Below are 13,220 nucleotides of genomic sequence, written 5' to 3'. Positions count from 1 at the left end.
TATTCAGTTAATATAACCATATTAACTATAGGTAGTTATTGCATAACTAACAAAACTGAATAAAACAAACATTGCAAAAACCACCGCGAAAGTCGCGGGCCACGACCTGAGCAATTTCCAAAACAGAAACTTGTCTTGAAATCTTGCGATCCGCAAAAATACTTTAGCACAAAGCAACAATTTTGCAATATTGGGATATTTAACTTTATTAATAAATTATTTTTTTATTTGATTTAATTAATTATTAATTTTCCGAAACCATTATATACGTTCTAAATGACAAAAAAAACTAAAAAAAGGTCGTTTCTAATTGACTATTAGTGACCAACACGATATACAACTTCACATAAATAAGAAATCCAGAATATTTAATGATGAAAAAATGCTTTTCAAAGAATTCATCCATCCTCCTTTTATTTTTAACCTAATGGTAGTGAAATTATTTTCTCGTTGCTTTCTATGTAAAGGTTAAACTTTTTAACAGTAATATTACTCAAACAAAGCTTATTCCAATTGTGCATTATGTTAAATCAATTGTGTTGGATGATCTGCATTTATACCTAGAGCTGTCAAGAATTGAGACAATTAACCAAAATCGAATATGACTCGACTCAACTAAAAATAAATCACATATAAAAATCAAATTATATAATTTTAAAGATATATTTACATGCAAACAAGAACCAAAATTAACACAACCTGTTATATTAAATCCGAAATTCGGTCAAACATCCAAATATACACCTTTACATATATATATATATAGCTGTAATTGAAATTGACTATGATTGTCGGTTTTGTAGGAAACATGAATTATTTTTACTGCTTTAAGCTATCTACTATCTAATATGATTATGATTTTCAGATAGATTTGGAATTAAACCTAATCCATACTAATTTGTCCTTCCCATTATTGATAGAAGTACGACAAACAAACACATAGCTTACTTAATTTATAGCTCAAAAGGCCGGAAATTTCGGCCAATGAAGCATCTACCACTAACTCTAGATTAATGCACAATAATTTACTCCAAGTGTGTAGTAGTTTATGCAACCTTTTTTATAGGAGATACTATGATTGTTTTATTTGGCTTGTGATTGAAATAACCCAAGACTTGTAGCTTATGTTGCAATTTCTGCCTGCACTGATCGTAGATCTGCTCAATACGTATCCCGACCGTCCAGCATTTGGTGGGGACCTAAGGTTAAATGGGTATGTAGCCGAAAGCAAAGGTACCCTTTTATTATATTCCATTATTTTTTGATATGCTTAAATGGGCATCTTTGAGTATAATCTTCATTATCGTATTTAATGTATTTCGTTTATTGGAACTATGATCAAGGTCTGGTAATGGATGAAAAACGCCAATCCATACACATAAAGGGGAATACAGTCAAAGAGTCCCTAGGCTCGAGAAAGATCCTAAATAGAGAGATTTCTGCAACGAAAGAGAATGAGTGAAGCTGTTAGAATATATAACATATTTTGAGGCTTCAAACATTAGATTAAGCTTTTGGTTGAGTTGGTTTATTGACACTGTATCATAGGGAAGTTGAATATGAAAGTCTGCATCTTTGACTATTAAGTATAAGCCAATTAGTTTTAAAATATTATGTGAAGGGAGCATGAAACGCATGAAAGGCTACTTGTTTAATGGATATTGAATAGATAGAGATTTTGGGGCTATTAAAAGGTCAAAATTAGCTTCTTTTTGACCCATTGTCAACCATTGTAGGCCATTGTTGGGTTGATGATGGGCAGAGAGGACACCCGTGTGATGCATCTAAATGATGGTTATTACCTTTGGTCAATCGAGTGCTTCCTTTGATAAGGACTTGTTACCTTTTTCTTTTCTTTTACAGTGTGTGCTTCATTTTGTACCCTTGTCCACTCCTTGTTTGGGGACTATAGAGAGTTAGAGACTCGTGGCGTTGGCATTATGTAGTTTGAGTATGCTTCTAGACATTTAAGTGGGAAAATGCTCAAAAGTTTGGATAGCATCTCCATGATTGCTTAGAAAAACTATCATTGCTAAGGTTTTTGAACATAGTCCAAATGACACTAGCTATATGAACCGAGAGTATTATAGTCTTTAAATTTAGCAGAATCAATAATATAAATTAGAAACACAAATTTTAAATTAAATATGCATGATTTCGCCAAAAAAATATTATAGAGCTCAATATGAAAATTAATTAACTCTATATACACTCTCTTCTTAGTGCATTCTATAGTTTCTCCATGATCAACTCAATGGTGCAAATCTAAGTCGTTTAATATGGATTAATTAACTCTAATGCATGCAATTATTTCATATTACAACTCGTCGAACAAGTTAGACAAGCTGATGATACTATATTATGACTCCTTAGCTTGTGTCTCACATGAGTACCTTGCTTCATAAAAGTACTATAAATGCTTACACGCTTACTAACAACTAAGCTATTCAAGTTTAATAATTACAAAAGTAAATTGTTTATGCATTTGATTTAAGTTCCACTGGTACAACCAAGGTCGCTCTGTTAGAGTATATAACATATTCTGGGGCCTCAACCATTAGTTTAAGCTTTTGGTTAAACCCTAGGATATATTATATATTCTAACACGTTTTCAGTTGATTAAGTTCCACTAGTACAATCAGGGTCGTTTTTTTTTACTCTAGCCAAGATAGAATTTTGTTTAGGGTGCCCAATATCTGAAAATTTTAGTTAATGAAGTAGACAGTAGACTCTTAAAAAAATTTCAATTTCTGATTTGTTCTTTTTATATCTATTAAGAAGTATATGACATGTTATATTTATAATGATAATTATAATATATGGAGCTTCGTCTCTATTCTTTTACCAAACACCCGTTAAAAAATATAACATCGATCCTCTATAGAGAGAGTCCTTTTTTGTTTAGGATCCATAAAATACCAAAAAAAAACATAAAGTACAACTAATGAAAATACAATAAACTCTTTGAAACATTAACATAAAGATATGAAGTAGCAATAGATCAATAGGGTAGAATTTAAGAGATCTTCGTTAGTTCTTAGTTTTCCTTGAATGCCTTTTCAAATGAATTGAATGATGGCTTGAGATTATCCATCTTGATAAGTTACGTATGTTCTTAAGGCCAGGGTGGTCTCACACATTTTTTAAACGGCCATGAGCGTAAACAAAAAAAATAGGCTTATTAGAAATAAATGCAAGTTACTATATTATTAAAGTAATAAAAATATTGTTTTTTAATAATTTTTTAGTCATATTTCTAACTTTAAAACTACAAATTTAAAACTGCAATAAATCACTAATCATGAAGTATCAAGCAATCAAATGTAATTTTTCATAATAATTTAAAAACAAGAAAAAAAAGTTTCAGAATCAAAAATAAAATAGAAAGATAATGAGAATAGTATAAAATTTGATTGTTTTTTTTCATATTAATACTGTGAAAATTCTTCCCATTAAATTGGTACTCCCTCTGTTTCTTTTTGTTTGTCTACTTTAAGTTTGTCAACTTTAAGAGAGAGAAATTTGAATTAGATTTTTAAAGTATATATTGAAGATAAAATATATTCATATGAGATCATGTTAGATTTGTCTTAATGTAAATTTTTTTAATATATAATTTTTATAATTTTTTATGATGCGTATTTAGAGATATTAAAGCTTAAAATTTGCTAAAAAATCATTCTTTTGATTTATGTATATTCTTAACGCGATATTACATAGAAATGATATCTCTTAAATATTGGTATTATATAATCCTTGTTTTAAAGGATATTTATGGAGTGTTGATTGGTGACATTTTAGTTGTTGAGAATGAATCATAAAAAGTCATTCTCGCTGAGGAAGACACATTCTGCAATTGAAATAAACATGAGCATACATGATTGAAACCTTTTCTTTTTTCCAAGTATAGAGAGTGGCACTTGACTTACTTTGAGAAATTTTTACCAAATATAATTAAAATCGTTTTCTTGAGGCAATTGTCGTCCATCATGACACACTACTACCATACATAAAATACCAACCTTTTATCTTTATTACATAATCCAATATATTTTTTAATAGAAACTAAACTGTTTTTAAAGATAAGCAATTAGCCTTTTTATTATTTTTTTTTCTTTTGGTTTTGTAGCTTTTTAGTTAAAATTTAATTTAAACCATAATAAAAAAGCTATTAATAATATTTTTTATTGGCTTTTAGCTTTTAGTCTGTTTTTTTCTAATAAACAAGTAGCAACTAATAAATAATTTTTATCAAACATCCTCTTAAATAGCACACTTATCACTCAATACTTTTAGCTAGTCAAATCAGTCAATAATTTCAAGCAACAACTCTAGCTAAGAGTCATTTGTCAATATTATATATGTATATATATATATATACAAAACACACACACACACACACACACATATATATATATATATATATATATATATATATATATATATATATATATATATATATATATATATATATATATATATATATATACATATATATATATATATATACATATATATATATATATACATATATATATATATATACATATATATATATATATATATATATATATATATATATATATATATATATATACATATATATATATATATATATATATATATATATATATATATATATATATATATATACATATATATATATATATATATATATATATATATATATATACAAAACACACACACACATATATATATATATACATATATATATATATATATATATATACATACATATATATATATATATATACATACATATATATATATATATATACATATAGATATATATATACATATAGATATATATATACATATATATATATATATACATATATATATATATATATATATATACATATATATATATATATACATATAGATATATATATACATATAGATATATATATACATATATATATATATATACACATATATATATATATATATACATATATATATATATATATATATATATATATATATATACTCGTTCCTATTCACTTTAAATGTCTCATTTGGTTTTGGCACTTTAGCCAATGCATGTTTTCATTTTAAACATCCTTTATTATGCTTGAGTGAAACTAATTAAAAATTGATATTAATGAAATTTACAATAGGATAATTCAAACAAGATTTGACTTGATTATGTTTTAACTTATAAATTAAAAACAAAGCATATAATAAATGTAATTGATAAATATTGTTGAAAAACCAAATAAAATATTTAAAGTGAATAAAAGGGAGTATAAAGTACCGTTAAGATATACTCTCTCTAATTCATTTTAGTTGCCCCATTTGATTTGGGCACAAATATTGAGAAAATGAGGGGACTTAAAATAACAGACTTATATGTAATATTAGGTATTTTTAATATTAAGAATTATAGGGGACCATCTAAAATAGTAAACACATGTGCATCGAGTATTTTTAATATTAAGAAAATAAAAAAACATCTATAAATATAGATCTTAAAATGAAAATGAGAAAATAAGCGTGAATTACCCAAACTAAAAAATAAAACAATTAAAAATAATTGGAGGGAGTAAGATTCAACCGTTGAAATAGAGAATCAACATTAACGTACCTACCAAACGAACTGAACCTTGTGAGAGTACTTCGAGACATTTTTGCACCGGGTCTTAAACCTAAGGGCCTACTCTCACCTTTATAGTGTAGGACTAGATGTAGTAGGCTAATAGCTGCAGCGTAGCAGCAGATTGCTATTATTGCTACTATATCTTGGATTGAGTATATATATACTAATATACATACTCCCCTCTTTTCAAAGTAAATGAGCCAAGTATACGTATAAATAGGCCGAAAATTAAAAAATAAATAAATTAGTTAAATAATGGAGTATATTTTTTGAACAATTAGAAGAAATATATAAATAAGATGAAATAATAAGTTAAATATATAAATGAGATTTTAGAAAAATTAAATAGCCTAAAATTAAAAAAAATAATAAAACAAACTGTAAAACAAATTGGAGTTATTTTTGGTAGAGGGAGTAGTATGGAGTAGCATACTCATAGACAGTCATAGTAGTAGTAGTTGATAAGAGTAGGAGTACATATGTATGGTTGTCATAATATACATGTGCTTTCCTTCAAGCATTGGAATATGTTCCTCATTCTATTCTTTTTAAATTGCAATACGAAGGTTGCTACTAAATTATAGACCGGTGTAATTATTATGAAAATACAGATCCTTTGTTTATGTGTTTTATTTGATTTTTATTTTAATAGATATAAAGAATACCGGATAAATTTAAAAAATAATGAATTCGTTTTTGAGATTGAAAAAAGTGTATTAGAGCCCATTATTAAAATAAAAAATATGCAAAATAAATAGGACAATTTAAAATACAAATTAAGTGTAAATCAAATATAACATAGGGATTATACATGAATTTTTTGAACTTTTTTAGTAATGTGTATAACTAGAGTCTAAAGCTCTTTAAATTTGACCCGATTGACCAAAATGAAGTTAATTCGACTCGAACAATCAAATCAACTTGTTAAAATATTTAAGTATACATGTGAATTTGAAATTGATTCCAATCTAAAATATCACCCAAAATTTACTCATAGACCCTAGATATATTCTTCTATATGTGTCATAGTAAATCAACACTATTTTGAATTTGATTTCAAATTGATGTAACAAAGGACTGATTTCCGTATTTTGGTAATTTAAATTAGAATGTAAAAGTTATTACTCTTTCTGTTTTCTATTGAATGTTTTTATTTGTTTTTTTCACAAAAATTATTCAAAGCACATATACGAGATTCATTATCTTAACTATATTTCATAAAATTATAAAAAATCATATAATAACATAGATTCATTATCTTAACTATATTTCATAAAATTATAAAAAATCATATAATAACATTTTATACGTCAAAATAAATTAACTTTTAAATATTCATAAAAAATATAAAAAATTCCCATATCTTTAATTAAAATATTCTTTGTGGAAATATATATAATATAGAACGGAGGGAGTCCTACTTAAAATTTAATTTAATTATGTGGAAAGTATGAATGCATGCTAGAGATCTATTCACATCGGGTTGTAAAGCAACGAATGTAAAAAGATCCATGCATGATGCATTAAGGTACAACCACAACCCCCCAAGAAACCCCAATGTGATTGGTTAATGGTTGGGTCTCATGCCATCAATAGGTGATTAAATTCCTTTTAGGTCCTCTTTTGTCTTTACTCCTCCTTAACTATATATCGTCAGACTTTAACTCTATTTTTCAGATTCTATCACATTAAATTATCAATAATTTAATCTTGTTTTTATAATCTAAATTCATATAAGATTTACGATAATTTCACACTTTAATTTCTAAACTTACTTTAAACACCACTTTTAACTAATAGAATAATAGAATAGAATATTTGTATATCTTATAAATCTTTTATATTTTGGTAATTATTTTGTAAATATTTAGTTACCTAAAACTTTAGATTACTTGGTGTATTTATTCTCAAAATCATGAAATGAAAAGCAACTAAAATCATTTCTTTCATGCTATCAGAGCCAACGTGACAAGAGGTCACGGGTTTGAATCTCAATCACCCCTCATTTAAAGTGAAACATTCATCGTGCGCATCCACACTTCTAGCCCTATGGGCTCTCGTGTGAGCGAGCGTGTTAGCGTATATAACATATTCTGGGGTCTCAACCATCAGCTTAAGCTTTTGGTTGAGTTGGTTCCTTGAGGCCAAAAATTTCTTTTCCTTCCTCACAAAAATCCCCCACCCTAAAAAATGTCTTATATGCATCTAAATTTATTAAAAACTTAATCTCTGTTCGTAAATTTACTCATGATAATATGGTTTCCGTTGAATTTGATCCTTTTGGGTTTTCTATGAAGGACATGGCCACGGGGAACATCTTTCTGAGATCTAATAGCACAGGTGATCTTTATCCTTTCCAATCAACACATGGAGCTTCCACCTCTTCATCCACATCGGCTTTTCTACTTTTTCTACTAGTATTTGGCATTCCCATTTAGGTCATTCGAGAAATGCAATTTTGGATTCCTTGTATTCTTCTGGTTTAATTAAATGTAATAAAGATCCATCTATTGTTTGTCATTCTTGTCCATTGGGTAAACATGTTCGATTGTCTTTTATCGATTCTATGTTTATGAGTACTAAACTTTTTGATATTATTCATAGTGATTTATGGACATCTCCTGTTTCTAGTCCTTTGGGATACAAATACTATGTTCTTTTTCTTGATAACTATAATAATTTTTTGTAGACTTTTTCCTTATTCCGCAAATCTCAAGTTAATGATATTTTTTGTAAAATTCACCGGTTTTGTCCACACTCAATTTGAACTTCAAATTAAATCTTTTCAATGTGATCATGGGATGGATTTGACAATAAGATGTTTCATCAATTTTGTGATAATCGGGGTATCCATCTTCGTTCCTCTTGTCCTCACACTTCATCTCAAATTGGCAAATGCGAAAGAAAAAATTCGTTCTATAAATAATATCATTCGTACTCTTTTGTGTCATACTTCTCTCCCACCGTATTTTTGGCCTCTCGCCTTAAACACGACAACTTATCTTCTCAATATTCTCCCCTCTAAACTTCTTGGCAATCTCACTCCCACTCACCTTTATATCATAACTCCACCTCATATACACATCTCCAGGTTTTTGGTTGTTTATGTTTTCCTCTCATTCCTTCTACTACAATCCATAAACTTCAACCTCGCTCCTCTCCATGTGTATTTTTGGGCTACCCTTCTTCACATAGGGGTTACAAGTGTTATGATCTCTCCTCCCGTAAGATTATAATATCTAGACATGTTCCATTTGTCGAGGCCAATTTTCCCTTTTTCTGCCCTCATCCATCACCTTCCCAAGCATATCAATTTTTAGATACTCATTATCCCTTCATATTTTTACAAACTGACAATAATATTACATCCATCACCTTTGGTCCCAAAACTCCTCATGGCCCAACAGCTTCCCCCATACCCCCTTTTCCCATTTTATCCTATTAGGCTAAACAGTGACCCACCTACCCCCTCTTCCTCCATCCGGTTCCCAATCAACCAACACTGAACCTGTCTCACGCGGCCTAATACCTGCCCAACCCACCTCCAATCCTCTTCCTTGCCCATTATCCTCTTCTTTTTCCCATCCTATTCCACCACCATCACCACCCGACATGGTTACACGTAGTAAATATGACATTTTTAAACCCAACCCCAAATACTCTTTTTAAGCCTTATCCGTTTCTTTTTCCCCTATAATTTCATCTATGTTCTTTGTGACCCACACTGAAAACTAGCTATGCAAGAGGAATTTGATGCTTTAATTGAGAATCGTACTTGGGATCTTATCCCTTGGCCACCTAATGCTAATGTGATTCGTTCTTTATGGATTTTTCAGGTCAAAACCAAGTCTGCTGGTTCTTGTGAGCGATGTAAGGCGCGTCTAGTTGGTGATGATAAGTCTCAACGGGAAGGCATTGACTGTGAGAAGACCTTTAGCCCAGTGGTCAAACTCACTAACATTCGCATTGTTTTGAGTATTGTTTTGTTCAAGTCTTGGTCTATTCATCAATTGGATGTTAAAAATGTGTTTCTTCATGGTCACTTAACTGAAACCGTCTACATGCATCAGCTTTGGGTTTTCGTGATCCTAATGCGTCAGCAGGATCCCCGAGCTTGGTACCAACGGTTTGCTGATTTTGTGACTACTATTGGATTTTGTAATAGCATATCTGATAATTCTCTTTTTATTTATTGTCATGATTCTGATATTGCTTATCTTCTATTGTATGTGGATGACATTATTCTTACTGCTTCCTCTAATGTGCTTCATCAGTCTATTATGTTCAAACTAAGCTCTGAGTTTTCTATGAAGAACTTGGGTCCTCTCAGTTACTTTCTGGGTATTGCTGTTACTCACATTTCTATAGGTCTTTTTCTTTCTTAGTAGAAGTATGCCACTAAGATTCTTGATATAGCAGGCATGTCTCAATGCAAACCCGTTTCTACTCCTGTTGGTACAACTGGGAAACTTTGTGTTGATGCTGGTTCTCCTTGTGATGATCCTACGTTGTATCGTAGTCTGGCTGGCGCTTTGTAGTATCTTACTTTCACTCGACCAGATATTTCCTATGCCGTTCAGCAAGTTTGTCTTCACATGCATGATCCTCGGGTTGAGCATATGGGTGCTATTCATCGCATTTTTCGATATATTCATGGTATTCTTAATCATGGTCTGCACTTTTATAAGTCTCCTATTTCCTATCTTCTATCATATAACGATGCTGATTGGGGTGGTTATCTTTACACCCGTCGTTCTACTTATGGTTACTGTGTTTTCTTGGGTGATAATTTAGTATCTTGGTCTGCTAAGCGACAACCCACTGTTTCTAAATCCGATGCTGACGTTGAATACCGTGGTGTCGCTAATGTGGTTTCTGAGACTTGTCGGATTCGTAACTTGCTTCTTGAGCTCCATTGTTCTATTCCTTCGGCTATGCTTGTATATAGTGATAATGTTAGTGCTGTTTATTTGACCGGTAATCTAGTTCATCATGAACGCTATAGAGATTGACATTCACTTCGTTCGGTAAAAGGTTAAGCGTGGTAATGTTCGAGTTCATCTTCCTTCTCGATATCAGATTGCCGATATTTTTACAAAAGGTCTTCCTCAATTTCTTTTTGATGATTTTCGATTCAATCTCAACGTTTGCCCACCTCTCGATTCGACTGCGGAGGTGTAATAGAATAATAAAATAGAATATTTGTAAATTTTTTATATTTTGGTAATTATTTTGTAAATATTTAGTTACCTAAAACTTTAGATTACTTATTGTATTTATTCTCAAAATCATGAAATAAAAGGCAACCAAAATCATTTCTTTTATTAACTTTATCACAATATGAGTTGATGTTAGTATTATTCGACCAAAGAAAAACATGATGATAATGTCCCGACTCAATAGTCTTGGAGTGGGTCATATTTCAAGACTCACTTCAAGAGTCAATTTTTTTACTTTATTATTGGTAGTTTTGAACAAAGACTCATTTGTAAGATTATCAATGTTCTTACTTAGTGTTTAGGAGTAGTGCTCTTTCTATCCAAAACAAATATATTCAAGTATAAATAAAGTGAAAATTACGAAAATTAAATAAAATTAATAAATTGAATATATGGATGAAAAATAAAGCTTACAAATTAATTATAAAATTAAAAATAGGACAAATTTAGTAATACATCATCCATATTATCCCAAAAAGTCTCACGCCAAGGCAGAGTATGGAAGACAAATTCAATAATAGTACAATTTTTTTAAAAAAATACTTACTCTTATTGTCTCATTCGATTTTTTGATATAAATAATCAATTACTTTTAAATTGTATTTATTTTTAATTTATAAGTTAAAATATAGTTAAATGATATCTTATTTGATTTGTTTACACATAAATATATTAAAATCGATATTTAATAATTTTTAATAAAATACAATTTGAAATGTTTACAATTAAATGCATATTGACAAATAGGTAAAAATCAAATAGCACAATAACAGTAAATGAAACAGTAGATTCAAAAGGAGGGATGCCGTCATGTATTGTGGTCAACACACGTGGACATAATTATGCTCCATGCAGTGAAAAGATGTCCTACTTTACTATTTGCAATCATTCGTCTGCTTCTATCCGCACGAGTGAAAGAAATTTATGTCCTGAATTTGCTGATAATGAAGTACTCCTTATTTAAGATAAAAGTCTTCAATTTAAATTTTTGCAACATTAAATTTAGTAGTATTTATTTTAAATTTTATTTTAAATTGATTTAGTGATATTTTATTTGATTTTTAGTAGCATATATAATTATTACTATGATCTATTGTGACCTTTATAAAAAATATCACTAGATTTTATATCACAAAAAACTTTAATATGATTTTTAATTATGTTGCTAAATGGTCTAATAAATGTCATTAAATATACTATATATACTATTAGAAATTTAAAGTAATGACCTTTAAATTAAATGTCGCGAAATATATCCCATTAAAAGCAAATTATATTATATTGACTAATACTACTATTTTACGGTGAATCAATCTAATAATAATAAGTGTTTTATAATGATTGTAATTAATTGTACTTATTAAATAAAAAAACCCTACTATTTTAACATGTTAAAAAGTTAATATAAATTGTAAAATAAAATAGTATAAATTAATCCTTTCTTATGTTTAATTATGTTTATCCAATTCGTTTGTTATTAACATAATCTCAGTAATACTTCATTAAAACTTTTTTTTCACTGTCCCCTACATGTATTAAAACTTCACTTAATAGAAGTAGTTAATAATGACAACATCATAAAAATTTTAAAGGAAAATATTTCATTGAAAAGTGCAAATTCACAATTTTTAGAGAAATACTTCTAGGGAGTTACTAAATTTCGCCACCCTTTTCATTTTATCGCCACCCCTTTTCTCACGAAATTACATATTTGCCCCTGAAGTTTAAAAAATTACAAAATTGCCACTTCTTACAAATTTCTTATTTATAATAATAATAATAATAATAATAATAATAATAAAATTAATAATAATAATATTATTATTATTATTTTCCAAAAAGAAAAAAAAAAATTGAGTCGCCCAAAATTGGGCGATTGAACCGGGGTCCAGTCGCCCAGAACTGGGCGATTGAACCATGGTTCAGTCACCCAGAACCGGGCGACTGGACCCTGGTTCAGTCGCCCAATTTTGGGCGACTCAATTTTATTTTATTTTATTTTTTATTTTTTTGCTTTTTGGAAAATAATAATAATAATAACTTATAGATTAATGTGGCCTATTAGTTCAGTTGGTTAGAGCGTTGTACTAATAACATAAAGGTCACAGGTTCGAGACCTGCACAAGTCATTATTTAATAATTATTAATTCTATAAGTTATTATTATTAGTATTAGTATTATTATTATTATTTTCCAAAAAGCAAAAAAAAAAAAAAAAAATTGAGTCGCCCAAAATTGGGCGACTGAACCATGGTTCAATCGCCCAGTTCTGGGCGACTGGACCCCGGTTCAATCACTCAATTTTGGGCGACTCAATTTTTTTTTTTCTTTTTGGAAAATAATAATAATAATATTATTATTATTATTATTATTATTATTAT

The 13,220-nt window shown here is 28.9% G+C and overlaps 1 protein-coding gene across 1 annotated transcript; it reads left to right on the top strand.

The window, feature by feature from the left end:
- Nucleotides 1–10,239: 10,239 nt before the first annotated feature.
- LOC130808506 (uncharacterized mitochondrial protein AtMg00810-like) lies at nucleotides 10,240–10,801 on the top strand. The gene is made up of 2 exons (XM_057673973.1): nucleotides 10,240–10,575; nucleotides 10,655–10,801. Exons 1-2 carry the CDS (start codon nucleotides 10,240–10,242, stop codon nucleotides 10,799–10,801), a joined length of 483 nt encoding a protein of 160 aa, XP_057529956.1.
- Nucleotides 10,802–13,220: the final 2,419 nt, after the last annotated feature.

Source organism: Amaranthus tricolor, chromosome 3 (genome assembly GCF_026212465.1).
Source record: "Amaranthus tricolor cultivar Red isolate AtriRed21 chromosome 3, ASM2621246v1, whole genome shotgun sequence".
Lineage (NCBI taxonomy): Eukaryota > Viridiplantae > Streptophyta > Magnoliopsida > Caryophyllales > Amaranthaceae > Amaranthus > Amaranthus tricolor.
This window is presented reverse-complemented; position numbering and strand designations above follow the sequence as displayed.

Bases quoted from the DNA above. Each gene is read 5' to 3' on its own strand.
- LOC130808506 (XM_057673973.1), top strand. From the start codon at position 10,240: ATGGGTGCTATTCATCGCATTTTTCGATATATTCATGGTATTCTTAAT. The intron at 10,576-10,654 runs GTTAGTGCTGTT...GTTCGGTAAAAG, and splicing joins TGCTTGTATATAGTGATAAT to GTTAAGCGTGGTAATGTTCG.